Here is a 16,251-nt window from a genome sequence, read left to right on the forward strand (position 1 = left end):
TCGAGAATAGACATGCCTACCAAGGGGTTGGGAAAACATGATGTGCACGCATGGGGCACGTACGAATAATAATTGATGGCATGGGTAGCCTATACAAAGAAGAAATCTGGTTCATTCCACACATGCTGGAGCCTGTGCATGATGTGAATCGACAAGTATCCATTTTGGTGAAGGTAGTGCGCACAGTAGTGGATTAGCCATGTCGAATTACTTTAGGGTTGGTAATCAATAAGTAAAACGCACCAGAGAATTATCGAGAGGGACCAAGCTTTTAAAACGCGGCAATTATGCGCATAAACATGTGGGGTTAGTAAATTATGCGCACAAATGAGAAAACACATCAACATATGGCTTTCATAGAGCTAGTGGGCACTACTTCCACTGACTTGGCCAATACGTGACAGCAGACTACAGCACGCCTGCGTGGCACACACACGACGGCTATATAAGAGCCGACCCACAACGGTATATTCAGTACGCCAAATAACATCACGAAGCAGCTGGCGAGCAGCAGTCTTGGTAATCATGGGGGAGATATTAAGATCATCGACGACGACCTTCTCAATGAAGATAGTAACGCTCTTACAGCTACTACTGGCGGTTAATCATGTACTTGTGCATGCAACGGTAGCCACTAGGTCAGTGGACGTCGCGGAGAGTCATCAGACTAATCAGGTATGACAAGCGTACGTCGTCGTTACGTACACACTTACTGGCTTAATCAACCCCTTGTTGCGATATTATCATCAGAATTCATGAGGTGGAGTGGCAAAAAGTTTATTTAGCTGCTTATTATTGCAGTGATCAGATCATCATCATCAGAACTCAGACCCAGACAAGTACGGTGTCTGATTAACTTCCTTTTTCATTAATGGTTTGATCTAATTTGTGCAGGCCCAGACAAGCATGGCTCGTTTTAATCTTGAGCGCAGGGGCCCATGGGGCGGAGGCGGAGGCACTGAGTTCGACGACATAAGATCCATGCCCTCAGACGTAATCAGCGTGCTGGGGATACAGACGATCAAGCTATGGCACGGGGAGAAGTACATCCGTGGCATCCAAGTGCAGTATCAGGTCACGAATGGTTTCCGAGTCTACCCGTACTGGGGACAACTTCACGGCCAGTCCGAAGGCAACAAGCAGGCAGAGGTGCGTATTACTTATACGTCTTCTTATTAAGCACTTAGGAGTCGCTTATTTTAATGCCTTATTGTGTGAATACATATAATATTGATCGTCGGTCTACTGATACATGATATGTTCTACGTTTAGCTATAATAACTTGTACCTTCAATTCGGTGTTTTGCAACCAGATCACCTTGCAATATCCGAAAGAGCCGATCAACCAAGTGAGAGGATTCTACGGAACGCCAGGCGATTGGAACGCCCTCACCTCCATAAAGTTTGTGACTAACAATGGCATTTATGGTCCCTTCGGAGACCAAGATGGAATCTCGTTTACATCTGGTACTACTGCGCAGAACGAACTCATCGTCGGAATCTTCGGTAAATCGGGAGCGGCCCTCGACAATATGGGCGTCTACATGAAAGACAATCTCCGCGATCGCGGCGGGGATTAATACCTCCCGAAGTGTACAACAACAACATGGAGTGATCGCCTAATCGTGCTCAAAATCTCTGCAATAAGCTGCAAGTGTACTCACAACAATAATGAGTAGGTAAGTACGTGTGCAATCGTCGATGATCGCATGCCGAACAATGACATCGCCGCCTTTGGGATCGCATTTCATGCATGCTCCATGTTGTTATGAATGTAAGGGTCAGCCCAGAAAACATGCAGTTGGCCGTTTTGTAATTTCAAATTACTCGATCCCCTCTCTTTCTCTCTCTCTCTTTCTCTCTCTCTCTCGCGTTGGTTGGTGTCTAGGGAAACCTTCTCAAAACGGTGTGAGAAGCAAAACGCCCTTTTTAAAAGCTACACAGTAATAATTTTGCAAGAGCACCAACACAAAACTAGTTTAGCCTCTAAGAAACCCCCTTACATAGGACGATAAGGATTCTTGTAAGGTACAATTAAATGTAAATATCACATAAGTTGCTTGTGATGCACCTTCTTGAGCTAGCATATTACTAAAATCTTTATGGCGCTGTCGAAGGGTTTGTGAAAGCAAAGTCGCGTCTTCAGAAGACCTAGATAAATTTCAGGATAAAAGTTCAAACTTTTTCTGCAGCCTTTTGTGGTAGACCTCTTTTATAGGTCGTTACTTTCAAGAGAGGATGTAGATTTACTCTTCAAAATAGACTAGCATGTCAATTTCTGTCACTGTAAAAGAACCTGAAACTGATTGATTACTTCATCATGTGCTTGTAAACGAGATCATATAGTTTGGAATTGATGAAGTCTAATGAAACACAGAATACAAGAAGTTGTTTTATAAAGAGAGTCAAGAAAGGCACTTTGTACTCTATTGGCTGAAGGAACAAACATCCAGCAGTCATAATAGTAAGGAATAAGCTCTTATTTTCCTTATGATATGTGGGAATCATAACTTTCCATAATTCTGGTAAATCTATATTATTTGCTTCTATATATTCATCTTCAACTCATCATGATAGAGTTAGAAAGCGGTCAAAACTGGTTCAGTTTCTGTAATACACTCTGTGTCTTCATTAGAGGCTGATAGCTGGGTCTTCAGGATCAAGGGAGAAAAATTCGAGAATCAATTCTGTTGATGTGCTGCTGTTAAAGATAAATAGCTTGGCCACTGGGCAAGATAAGATTCAGAGTCTGGACCTCTGATACTTGGATCAACTTTCTTCTTAATGAACATCATCTCAATCGCACTATCAGTTGCTTTCTTGCTCTGGTTAGTGACAGTAACATTGGTACAGCAAGGGAACACTGATGTTCTCCCCTTTAGTCCGGTTATTTGCATCATCCATCGTGACACTGCTCAAGATTTTCTTCTTGTATATTGCAGCTGAAAGTAGCTTTAGATCACGACATGAATTAATATTGCGGGGTGAGATAGAGCAGGCCGAAATTAAATTGTTGTAGCTCCGCTCGATGTTGAAGTGCCTGTGATCAGAGAGATATGTATAACACCCTCATACGTCGCTCTGTATTGCAGCAACTATGTCCTTTCCTTCATCTTCTCTTTCGTAGCAGTCCTTGCCTCCGACTTCCTCTTGGGTTCTCCAATGAGGCTCTCCTTGTTCCAGATTTTCTCCAGGGAATTCACGGTAGTTGAGCCACCTATCGATAGTCCAACAGTTTAGTATTCGGTAGTCTTCAAGGGTGCCATCGCATTCCTTCATCAGCTTTTTCTTCGGTTTCATCGCGATCTTCAGAGTCCACGTCTTCATCGTCTTCATCAGATCAGAGATCATTATTAAACACGAACTGATGCTTGGGATGTGCTTTAGCAAGGTGCAGGGGCACGAAGGGCAGACCGAGGACCTCGCATAAGAAGCCGAGCCTGGAAGCCATCGCAGAAGCGTCTTTTCTTTAGCATCATTATCGTGATGCAGATCAAGGACTGCACATTCATGGCCACATAGGATTGTCAATCAGCGCCTTGAGCTTCCAAACTGCCAAGTCGGGCAGCACCCAACGTCTATTTTTCTCCTTTCCCCCCAAAATAGGCTCCTCCCTGTGCTATTCTTCACGTCCAAATTGCCACCCCAGCGCTCCGTCATTATTCTCCCCTCAAAGCACGGCTTTTTTATCCCACTTTTTCTCTTCAACTAACTTCCGAAAATTCCCAAAAACACCAGCATACCTGAGTCTATGCTCACCTGCAGCCTTTGGCAGAGATAGTAGAGATGGAAGCTTAGAAGCAGTAGCTTTAGTAACTACCTAACAAGTTGAACATTCTGATCAGATGGCTGCCCAGGAAGGCATTGGGCTAAAACTGAGTTTCCTGAACCAGCTTCCAAATCTTATTTGCTTTCTCAATAACAATGCTCTCTTTCTCTCTCAACATATAGGGATTAGACATGTGATGCATTTGACTGAAATGGCTAAATACCTCCAAAACTGCTTTCAAAGTCCACAATATGCCCAGTATAACAACCCCATCAACAGCAAAAGTCACCAGTTCTGAGGAGATTATAGGTGGCACCAGATTCCTTGCAACCTTTGCTGTTCGCTTAGATATGCCTCTTATACAACTGGTTACAACTTGCCAAACAAAATCAAGCTTATACTCTTCCTCATCTTCTTCATTTGTCTCTTCATAAAAAATGCATTTAACTCTCTGTTGGCCAGACCTTGTCCCTGCATCTTGAGGTTAGTCGGAGAAGAACATGCCAACTTAACAGCGTGGCCAAAGCCCAATTGATGGTATGCATGAGAAGCGCCTGCCAAGCTTGCAGCTGCCCATGGCTGCTGGGGATGGTGCACCCTCCATGTCATCTTCTCTCCTTGACCCAGTTCAACATAGATTGAATACGCAGAGCATAAATGTAATCATAAAAACTAAGTGTGCATAAAGTATGAAATCGCACACACTACTTTCGGGTGGTTTTCACATCTCGAATGCGCAGCAATACGACAGCGCTAGCTAGCCATATCTTATTTTCATTAGCTACAAGTATGCTCCAAAAGATCATACCCCTTTATAATCCCACTACACTGATTCTAACATGATTTGCATATTGACAAACCTTATCATTTCCGTGAACCATCCTTTTAGCATTGCGAGCTCATGAATGAATGCCTTATGTGCCAGTCCTCCCTAACTAACACCATGCTTAATGTGTTCCATCACAATTATAAATAATACATTAGTTCTAGGTCCTTCTTCACTAATAGCAATTGATCATCAATATCCTCGTCGATCATGGATGTGCTCCTCGAGCACAAGTACATCTAGCACCAAGTATTATCCATACATGTGATGTCTTGATGTATCTACCTACCAAAAGTGTTGCCAGGATACACCTACACAAGGGGATAAGCACCTTCAATGGTTCTCCCTTGTGTATATGTTAACAAGATGAGTGTCTTGAATGGTTCTCCGTTAATAGGGCAGGGCATGTTTCTAAGAGTGAATTAGTTTCCATATTGAACAGAAGGTTGATTGGGAATGCCTATCCTTTTTGGGTGTGAGACTTGCAAGTGTGAACGCAAGTGAAGCCATACTTGAGTTATGGCACAATATAATTCATATCTTAGTGATAATGTCTATGTGATTTGATTAATTAATAAAACTCCAATGATTAGTTGATTTATTATGGCGAGTTGTATTTATTCAATTAATTACCTTTCTAATATGATTTTTTGAATTTTTGAGCTGATGTGCAAAGCAAAATGAATCCAATATATGCAACAAGCACAATTTATTCCAAAGACTTCTTCATTAATTATTTAAAATAGATGCACTATCATTTATTCAAAGGCATCCCTACATCCTCTTTGTAAACATTCATTGATACTTGAGATTTTTAGAAGATATACTGAAGTTGTTTAAGAAATATTTTATGGCTCTCAGCAGTTGTGAGTTGTGCAACGGATTGTAACCATCTATTCAATTAACTCAAACTCTTTTGCGAAAATAGTGATTGTAAAGAGCCTATCTTTGGGCATAGCAAGATTTCTTTTAATATTTTAAATACTACATGGAGGAGATGCCCACTCCATGTACAGGGAAAAATTGCATCCAATAGTGCATCACTCAAAATTTTTTAACTCTTTTTTTAGTTTATTTCCAGTTTTATGAGTCATGCTTTCAGTTTCAATAAGAAGAAGAGTAAGGGGGAGCTTCTTTCAGTTTATTTCCAATTTTATGAGTCATGCTTTCAGTTTCAATAAGAAGAAGAGTAAGTGGGAGCTTCTTTTGTTCGCTATGTGTAAGTTTCGCATCCGATCTGTGCAACAGTGGTATCAAAGCTTAGCTTATTTCTCAAACTTCCAATCGCCTTTCATCTTGTGTGAGGGTGACCTCAAAATCCCAAGCTCCTCTATCTTTGCTAAAAAAATTGCAATTCTATCCAAGATTGAAATTTTCAACTCGCCTACCATGGTGCCATCATTCTGTGTGTTTAAGGCCAAAGAAAGGTCAATAAGAGCTTAATTGAGCTTTGCTATTAATCTTTTCTTAAGCTTTAAAAATCTTAAAGCTTATTTTTGCAATTCGTGGGATGTGTATCGATTTTTTTGGGCCACTGTGCTACTTCCTGAACCAAGAAAGGAGCAATGTATGGATTTATTGGCCATGCAACTAGAAGAAAAGTGTCAATATCGAGTCCAATTGGAACAAGCGTTGCAATCTCTCAAGTGTCCATCCTCCCAAACTTTCTCTGTCACAATGACACTATGGTCCACACCACCAATTCTATCATTTTTTATTCCATATTGTTTCTTCTTCAACCAACCATGGAGCAATGCATGGATTTATTGGCTATGCAAGTAGAAGAAGAGCAACGATATTGAGCCTAGCCATAGCAAGAGGTGTGATCTCTCAAGCATCTCTCCTCTCAAATTTCCTCTATCAATGACGCTATGGTTTGCACCATCAATGCCATCCTTTAAGCACAATCCAACTGTAAAGAGACGAAGATAAGAAAACATACCTTTAAATTTGATACTTATGATGGTATTAAAGATGGTCGTAAGGTTCTCTCTTGGGTAAGTCAATTCGACTCATATTTTGATGATGAAAGTTATGCTGAAAATAATAAGACAAAGCTTATTTATAATTGGATATCACATGCAAGAGCACTGATCATCCTCTTACGTGGGAAGCATTTCATAATAAGAAGGTTCTTATAATTAGTTTCTTCCTACCCAATTCAAGCTTTGCATGCAACAAAAATGGGATATCTTTATGCAGCAAGAGCGAGAGACCATTCCTCAGTACACCAAAAGATTTTGGAATAGTTTGCTACAACTTCAAATGCTCGAGCCTATAGCTAAATTGAATTTTAAAAGAAAGTATATGTTCTGTCATCTTCCATTTTTTCAAGCTAAAGTCAACATGTTTAAACCCAATACATTGGACGAGACTATCTCTTTACGCATGATGCCAAAAAGAAACGAATTAAAGATTGGCAACAACTTTTAGCTTCCACAAGAGACAATATACGTAACAACAATTCTCATTTTAATTCTTTTTGTGCTTCCAACTTTCAATTTGAAAATAATTGTCCTAATCACTGACCTTGCATGCAAAATTTTTATACTAATGTAAGCTAGTCTATTTCAAATTTTAATCCCAAGATTTCTCATCTGCCTGCTACTCTACCTAAGCCATCTGAACTTAAAAATGTTAATCCAAGTATCTCACGTACCAATTTCAAGAATGTAACTTGCTATAAATGTAATTGCCGTGGCCATATTGTGAGTTGTTATCCTATGGGCAACACTCGTGATGATTGAAAAAAGCCTATTGCACATTTAAATTATCTTGGAGCTAATAAAGCAACTAAAGACCTTGAAGCGATGTCTAATTTTTATGAAGCCATACTTATGGAAGAAAACTCTAATGACATTGACAAACTTATTGGTAAAATTTCTATCCATGCTTTATTGAAAATGAGGTATAAAATCCATAATAATGAGATGACTATTTTTCATGATGACGGAAGTACGCATGACTTTGTTTCAGAATAGGTAGTCAAAAAATTGTAACTTAAAACTATTCCATCCACTTACAAAATTAAGGGTACATTTTTAGGATGACAGTATAACAGAACTAAAGGAGTAGATGGATAAGAAATTTGCATTGGATCTTATAGAGAAAAATGAAATTTTCTAGTAGCATCATTATAATATTTTGATGTAATTTTAGGTTTGCTTTAACAGCATCAATTTAATGCTCATATTGATTATGATACACATTCGATGCATATTTAACATGAAGGTAAAATTCTTTTTCTTGAAGGACTCACAAACACTGAGTTGCACCCATTAATTAGTCATACTCAAGCAAAGAATGCCATTAAAAAATAATCTAAAGCTTTTTACATATTACTTAATGAAATCAAAGGTGCTAATTTTAAGTTGACCATAAGACACTAAAATTTTATTAATAAATTATTTGATTAGTTTTCTTCTAATTTGTCTCTTCAACTTTCTCCATCATGACTCGAGGATCAACAAATTGACCTTCTACATGGTAGTCAACCTCCCTCTAAAGCTCCTTATTACCATAATTAGGAAGAACAAAAAGAAATCCAAAAACATAATGAAGAACTATTAAATAGGAAATTAACCAGACCTAACAGTTTACCTTTTGTAGCTCTCGTTCTTCTATTAAAGAAATTAAACAATCAAACCTATCATATGTGCATCGACTATAGAGATCTAAATATAATTATTGTTAAAAATCAATATCCAATTTTTCATGTGGATGATCTATTAGACAAATTGCAAGGTGCTATTATGTTTAGCAAGATTGACCTTAAGTTTAGATATCATCAAGTATGCATGGCTACCCTTGATATTTAAAAAACTTCTTTTAGGACCCAATTTGTCATTATGAATTTGTTGTAATGCCATTCGATCTAACTAATGCACATTTCACTTTCTATAGAATGATGAATAAAATATTTCTAAATTTTTAGCATTGTATTATTGTCTTTTTCAACGATATCCTTGTTTTTAGTAAAACTATAAGAGAACATGAAAATAATTTATCTTTAGTATTTAATTTACTAAAACAAAATTATCTTTTTGCTAACCTGAAAAAGAGTACATTTTTCATATGAAAATTGAATATTTAGGTCATATTGTGTCTTTAGAGAAATATAAGTTGATTGACATAAAATTGAGGCTATTAATGCACGACCTATATCCAAATATGTGTACAAACTCTGCTCATTTTTAGGTTTAGTCAATTTTAATCATAAATTTGTTAGAAACTTTTCATTACTTGCTTTGCCATTAATTTTATTATTAAAGAAAGGTTTTGTATTTCATTGGGAGGACAACCAACAATGACCCTTTGATGTACTATAGCATGCATTAGCTCACACACTTTTTTTACAACTCCTTGATTTCAATAGACCATCTTTTCTAGTTGTTTACTGATGCTAGTGGTTTTGGTAGCATTGGTGATATATTGATGCAGTATTACCATCCAATTACATAATTTAGTTGTAAATGGAAACCTTCTCAACTTAAGTATATTACATATGTCAATGAACTTTTAGTTATAGTACATGCATTACATATATGGAAACATTATTTAATAGACTCAAGTTTTATGATCAAGAAAGATCAACAAAGTATCAAACACCTTTTTAATTTCTGAACTACAAATTTTTGATAGACATACACAATGGGCATCTTTCATTCAGTCTTTCCATCCTCTAATCCAATATTAGCCCTATAAATAAAATGTTATAGATGATATATTAAGTCTAGATGGTCTGTGAATATGAAAATTGAATATTTAGGTCATATTGTATCTCTAGAGGAATATAAGTTGATCCACACAAAATTGAGGCTATTAATACATGGCCTACACCCAAATATGTGCACAAACTCCATTGATTTTTAGGTTTAGCCAATTTTTATCATAAATTTGTTAGATACTTTTCATTATTTGCTTTGCCATTAACTATATTATTAAAGGAAGGTCTTATATCTCATTGGGATGACAACCAACAATGACCCCTTGATGTACTATAGCATGCATTAGCTCACAGTACATTTCACAACTCTGTGATTTCAGTAGACCATCTTTTCTAGTTATTTACTGATGCTAATGGTTTTGGCAGCATTGGTGATATTTTGATGGAGTATTACCATCCAGTTACATAATTTAGTTGTAAATGAAAACCTTCTCAACTTAAGTATAGGACATATGACAATGAACTTTTAGTTATAGTACATGCATTACATATATGGAAACATTATTTAATAGGCTCAAGTTTTATGATCAAGACAGATCAACAAAGTATCAAAAGCCTTTTTTCTCAACTACAAATTTCCGATAGATATATACAATGGACATCTTTCATTCAGTCTTTCCATCCTCTAATCCAATATCAGCCCTATAAAGAAAATGTGACAGATGATACATTAAGTCATAGACTGTCTATAAATAATATTTCTATGCTTTTTACATCTTCATTAGATGCTATAAAAAATACTTGTTTGCATGACGATGATTTTCATGATGCTTGGTTGAATTTGTCTCAAAACCAATGGATTTTTGTTGATAATGTTTCTATCTCTAATGGGTTCCTCTTTTATGAGAAACATTTGTCTCACTCAACCCTTTCATCATTTTGTTTCCCAAGAAGTTCATGATCAACCTTATATGGGTCATCAAGACATTATTTTTAGGCTCCATAATTTTCAAGGAATTTTTTATTGGTCTCATATGATTCAATATGTTTTTGTCTTTTTTTTTAAATGTCTTACTTGTCAACATAATAAAAGATATCACAGTAAGCAATATGGTTTATTAATGCCTTTACCTATTTCTAACTCCCCTTGGGAAAAAATCTTAATGGACTTTTTTAATAAAGCATAAATGCCTTAGCTTAGGGTTAAGTATAAAAAGGTGGAGATATAACATGTGAAGAATCTTTTGCCATTTTGAAGAATACAAGATTTGAGGTTTCCTTCCTCCCATCATCTAAGAGGGTGGATACTCTTAGCCACCATGATCATGGGGTGCATACCATGTCCCACCTTGGCACGAGGTGAGTATTCATGTTGCAGCATTCATTTATGAATCTCAGCCTTCCATGGCAATATAATTTCATGCCTAGTGAACGTGGCTATGGTTTCTTGGCACATATGTTGTATTTTCTTGTATTTTCAGTTTTTTTTCTTGATGTGAGAATTAGCTATTTTAGATTGGTATAAGAGCATGAACTTTGATCCATGGGAAGAGTCATTTTCTCGGGAAAATTTAGTCACAGGGATAGGTGACAGGTAACTCGAGTACAAGATTTAGTTACAATGGTTGACACAGTTAAAACTGTGACTAGCCATGGTTATTTGCATCAAGTTGTCACTAGTATGGAGGTTCTTGGAGTTGGACATGAAGAAATTGGAGGTTCTATGGTAAATAAAGCAGGTCATGGCTCTTTTTATGATATTTTAGAGGTCTTTCAGTTAACTTTAGTTAATAAGAACTAAGAATGGACTAAAATAAGGGTTACTTTTGTAAAAATAGATTTTCTCTCTCTTCTTTCTTCTTTCAGCAGGCTTTCCCTACAACTCCATAGCCAAGATCTTGCTTTTATCTTTTCCCCAGTGCCTTAATCGTCAAAATGGCTACCATAGATCAATTCTTCATGTTGTAAGCTTGCTATAGAGTATCTATATGCTTTTCTTAAGCCTCATTTTGATCATGAGGTAAATGAGTATATTCATGGGCTATTTGTGCCACTTTTGTGGAGGACACACTCTGTCAGCAATATGAGCAAAATGGAGGCCAAGATTAGCTTCTAGCCTTCTCAAATTTACTTACAAATTGTCTTCCAAGGGTCAAGGAAAATGGACGGATATAAGCATGGATTTTATCATGGGATTATCAACAACAAAGCACGGGTGGAATAATATCTATGTCATTGTGGATCGGTTGACTAAATCAGCACATTTCATCCCAACAAAGGCTCAATTTATAGCAAAGAAAGTGGTTTATAAGTTTATGGAAAGTGTTTTTAAACTCCATGGTGTACCACTAAAGATTGCATCTGATAGTGATACTAAGTTCATGAGAAGTTTTTGGAGGAGCTTGTTAACTTTTATGGGAACAATTTTGACTCCTAGCATAGCATATCATACCCAAATGGATGGCCAAATGGAGCATGTCAATAAAAAAAGGTTGGAAGTCTACCTTTGACATTTTTGCCATGACACTCAAGCTTCGTGGGATCATTGGCTACATCTTGGTTAATTTTATTATAATAACACTCAAGCTTCATTGGATCATTGGCTATATCTTGCATAATTTTATTATCATAACATTCATCATAGGAGCATTGGCATGTCACCATTTGAAGTGCTTTATAGATATAAAGTGCAAATACCTTCAATTCTTTTTCATGAATATGTGAATCGATAAGCCAAGACTGAAGTTGAGAAAATGGAAGCTCTTTTACATAATTGCAAAGAAAACATTAGAAATGCACAAGATGTTATGAAGTCTTATGCTGATGAAAAGAGAAGGCCTTTGGAGTTTGAAAAAGGAGATTGGGTATCTCTTGAAGTGCCTAAATCTTGCCACCCATATTTAGATCAAACTCGGACCTAGGAGGAGTTACACATTGCCAGTCAAGTTAAGGTGACTTCCTCATGGATGTTCTCACCTACATCACTCAAGTAGGAATCCGTCCTTTCGACATGGACCACTTTTCTCAACTAGAATACAATCCAAATTTCTATACTTAGCTCATGCGGAAGCCTCGAGAACACATGTTGAATGCCCTTGACCTCTCAACCTCTAATCCTAGGAAGGATTCTTCTCATTCCCAAGGGGGGAGGGGGGTAAGGTGAAGTAAGGTGAAATCAACAAATGAAATCAAGAGGTGAAATCTATGCTTCTCTGAAAGGCGGTCATAATAAGTTGGCTCATCATTATTATGGGCTTTATCAAATCCTCAAACGAGTTGGTGAGCTTGCACACAAGCTTGATTTTCCTTGTTCAACAAGGATTCATTATGTCTTCCATGTTTCCCAACTTAAGAAATATGTGGGTCCAGTCATAAAGGTTTTAGAGGAGTTATATCCCATAGATGAAGATGGTCTCATCATTTATGAGCCCGAAAAGTTTATTGGCAAGAGAAAAGGTTTTAAGGAATTGTTCACTATTGGAATACCTTATTAAATGGCTAGGTTTTCCCATGAAAGAGTCTACTTGGAAACCATCATCATACATTGATTTTTTTCCATGAATCTTGAGGTTTCCTTCCTCCCACCATCTAAGAGGGTGCAAACTCTTAGCCACTATGATCATGGGGTGCATACCATGTCCCACCTTGGCATGAGGTGAGTATTCATGTTGCAATATTCATATATGATTCTCAGCCTTCCATGGAAATATAATTTCATGCCTAGCCACCTTGGCTATGGTTTCTTGGCACATATGGTGTATTTTCTTGTATTTTCAGTTATTTTGCATATTGTGAGAATGAGTTATTTTACAACTTTATTATTGGTTTGCCACACTGACTTTGCAAAATAATATGCTTTTGATTATTATTGATAGATTTAGTAAGCAAGCATGTTTTATTTCATGGAAGAAAACTCTAGCGGCTTCACAAGCTACTAATCTTTTTGGTAAGCATTTCTTTGTACATCATGGTTTGCAAAAAATTATTGTATGTGATTGTGATCCCTGTTTTTGCAATAACTTTTGGATAACTCTCTATTCTTTAATATTGGTACTAAAATTGATTTTACTTTAGCCATTCACCCTAAGACTAATGGCAAAACTAATGCTACTAATAGCACCATAATTGATTTTATTATTACCTATACTATCTCTTCACCAAGCACATGTGATCAACATTTGCATATTTTACAATTTGCCTACAACAATATACCTCACTCTGCCACCAACAAAGCACATTTTGAAATTATCTATGGTTGTAAAATGCCAACACCAAAATTTTATTTAAGTGAGAAAGTGTCTTATGCTGATGATTGGATCCATACTCATTCCACTATTTTTGAACAAGTTAAACAATTGATTGCTAGAGCTCAACAACCCTATGTTAAGAAAGCTAATAAGAAATGCTAAGCTATGCATTTTAAAGAAGGTGATTATGTTTGGTTGCAAATTGAGAAACATAGATTGCATAATGTTGAGAAGAATCCTAATGTTAAACTTGCACCTAGATTTTATGGGCCATTCAAAATTCTTCATTGTAACAATGCTAATGATCTCAAATTAGAATTTCCCTCTCATTGGAAAATTCATAATACCTTTCATATTAGTCTTCTTCCTCCCTTCCACGATTGATTACCTAACCATCTCGCATATGATTCTCCACCATTGCTTGAAGATGGTCATGAACTTTTAATTCTTGAATCTATTATAGATACTGATTATATGACCACTTGCAGTGGCAATACTTATCCTCGCTATCTTGTCAAATTTCACAACCATCCTACCAAGGAAGCTTAATGGATAATTGCATGTGCTTTGTATGGTTCTTCACATGTATTGACTCTACATCCAGACAATAGCAATTCAGGACAATTGCTATCCCACCCAAGGGGTATGTTACTTGAAGGTACCTATACAATCAAATTAGAAACTTCAATGCTTCTCCCTTGTGCACACATTAACAGGATGAGTGTCTTGAATGGTTCTCTATTAGTGTGGGGAATTCATCATCCCGGCCTGTGACTAGAAAGGCCATTTCTAAGTCATCTAGAAAGTCTAGAGCTTTCTTCCCTTTGTGCCCAAAAAAGCTTGGAAAAGCCATGATAGGAATATGTTGATCTAGCTCAATACAACAAAAAGATGATCAGGTCTAGTCCCAAGTCATATATTATTTAAGGGTAGAATAAATGGATTCACAGATGCATTAATCTTAGCAAGACGACAAGGGCCCAATAAGTCCCTTGTGATATTTTGAAACGTGATCTTTGTGCTAACTATTATGTGCATGGTTTACCTAGAAAAAGGATGAATAAGTCGGTACAAATCCCTATGGTTCATGAGATACACTTAGAGTAGAATGAATATGTGCACATTAAAGGAGATGCTATAATCCAAAATAGGTAATATTATAGGGTCAGGGGACAATAAGATCTCTTTCATCCTCTCAACTCCAAAATAGAAGATCAACCTTTGCTGAAAATGTATCTTCCTACTAATACACATATCCACCCTAATGTTTTGAACTACAAATTGTAGAAAATATGATTATTCATTTATGCATTAACTACAAATTTTCACTACAAACTTTCATGAAGCATGTTTGGTGTGACCATCATCATCCTTGTAAAGTTCATAGGCTTTGATAGCTAGCATCTCAAATACTTTGAGCCTTCTTGCTAGTAGTAGTTGAGGCACATCACCATATGTAGCCTCTCGCCAATCCTGCGCACCATTGATGTGTAACTCCCCGTCCAAAGACTTGTTAATCCCCGAATTTGAAAGTGCCTTCACCACTTGAAGACGAGGCTCCTTAGGGAGTGTCTTTACACTAGACACAAAGCAGACAACACAATGCCTTAACCTAGAGACTTGATGAGAGCAAGATTTCTCTTGAAGTAAAGAAGGGTGTGTGTAATTAACTTGCTTGACTTGCATACGTGCCGTTTGCTGATAAATATTCTTCTTCTCTTAAGCTTGTTTTGGAGACCATGGTGGTACTCTTGAGCAATGAATCCCTTAAATAGGGTTTGATGAAGATTCCTCCTTAGTGATCCCTTGACAAACACTTGTTGAAGAAGAGGACAACTCCTTAGATGTTTCTTCCTTTATAGAAATTGTAGTGCGCAGGTTGAGAAGTCCTCAGTGGGATACCAAAAATGAGAGCGAAAAAGATGAGTGGGTTGCCTCTTAGCCACCCAGCCTCCAATCCTCACTAAGAGAGCTAAAGAAAGGCACCACCTAGCCAAAGGGAGGATGGGCTAGGATATCCCTTTCCTGTGTGAGTGGAAAGAACCAAAATACAACTTCACAAGGGAGAATTTATAGCCCATCTTGAGGGAAATGAAGATGATGGAAGGTTAAGAGAGGTGATGGCTCCTAATTTCTCCCATGAGTATATATATAACATGAGAAAAAAAGGATTCCCCACCAATAGAGCATATGGCAAGTCCTACTTAGTAAGTTTAAGTATAAATGTAGAGGGAGAATTAGAAGAGAGTACATATGATTTGGACACCATATGATCTAAATGTTATATTAGAATATGAGAGAGAGGGAGAGAGATGAGAAGAGATGGAGACAAGAGGAGAAGAGATAGAGGAAGCTTGCCATTATGTATTCTTGGAATGCTATATAAAAAAATAGACTCACTCATAGCCTACCTCAAAGAGATGGACTAGCATGAGGGTGTTTCATAATGTGTTCTTAGTGGCTCCCCTTTGGGCTTGGTAAATTAGAGTGCTCTCATGTGCTTGTGGTTGTGTTTCTTTACATCTCCATGGGCATCTTATATAGCTTCCATGAGGGATTAGATTAATCTAATCTTTTTTATTAACATAATCATAGATGATGTATGACATCTTTGATAATATGGAGAATAGTGGATGGGATAAGTCCCCACCTTGGTCATCATGCAAGAAGCCAACGGTGGTGGTAGACAAGCTAGAGAAAGGGAGCTAGATTACAAGAGGTGGGTGCCCAAATCACATTTTTA

At 37.2% G+C, this 16,251-nt stretch overlaps 1 protein-coding gene across 1 annotated transcript; it reads left to right on the forward strand.

Annotated features, from left to right (window-relative positions):
* Positions 1–458: 458 nt before the first annotated feature.
* Positions 459–1,823, forward strand: LOC148027294 (agglutinin alpha chain-like). Its single transcript, XM_087691868.1, has 3 exons — positions 459–675; positions 895–1,149; positions 1,314–1,823. Exons 1-3 carry the CDS (start codon positions 526–528, stop codon positions 1,578–1,580), a joined length of 672 nt encoding a protein of 223 aa, XP_087547994.1. The 5' UTR covers positions 459–525; the 3' UTR covers positions 1,581–1,823.
* Positions 1,824–16,251: the final 14,428 nt, after the last annotated feature.

The sequence above is a fragment of the Lygodium microphyllum genome, chromosome 13 (assembly GCF_053477565.2).
Source record: "Lygodium microphyllum isolate KBCC chromosome 13, Lygodium_microphyllum_v1.1.10, whole genome shotgun sequence".
Lineage (NCBI taxonomy): Eukaryota > Viridiplantae > Streptophyta > Polypodiopsida > Schizaeales > Lygodiaceae > Lygodium > Lygodium microphyllum.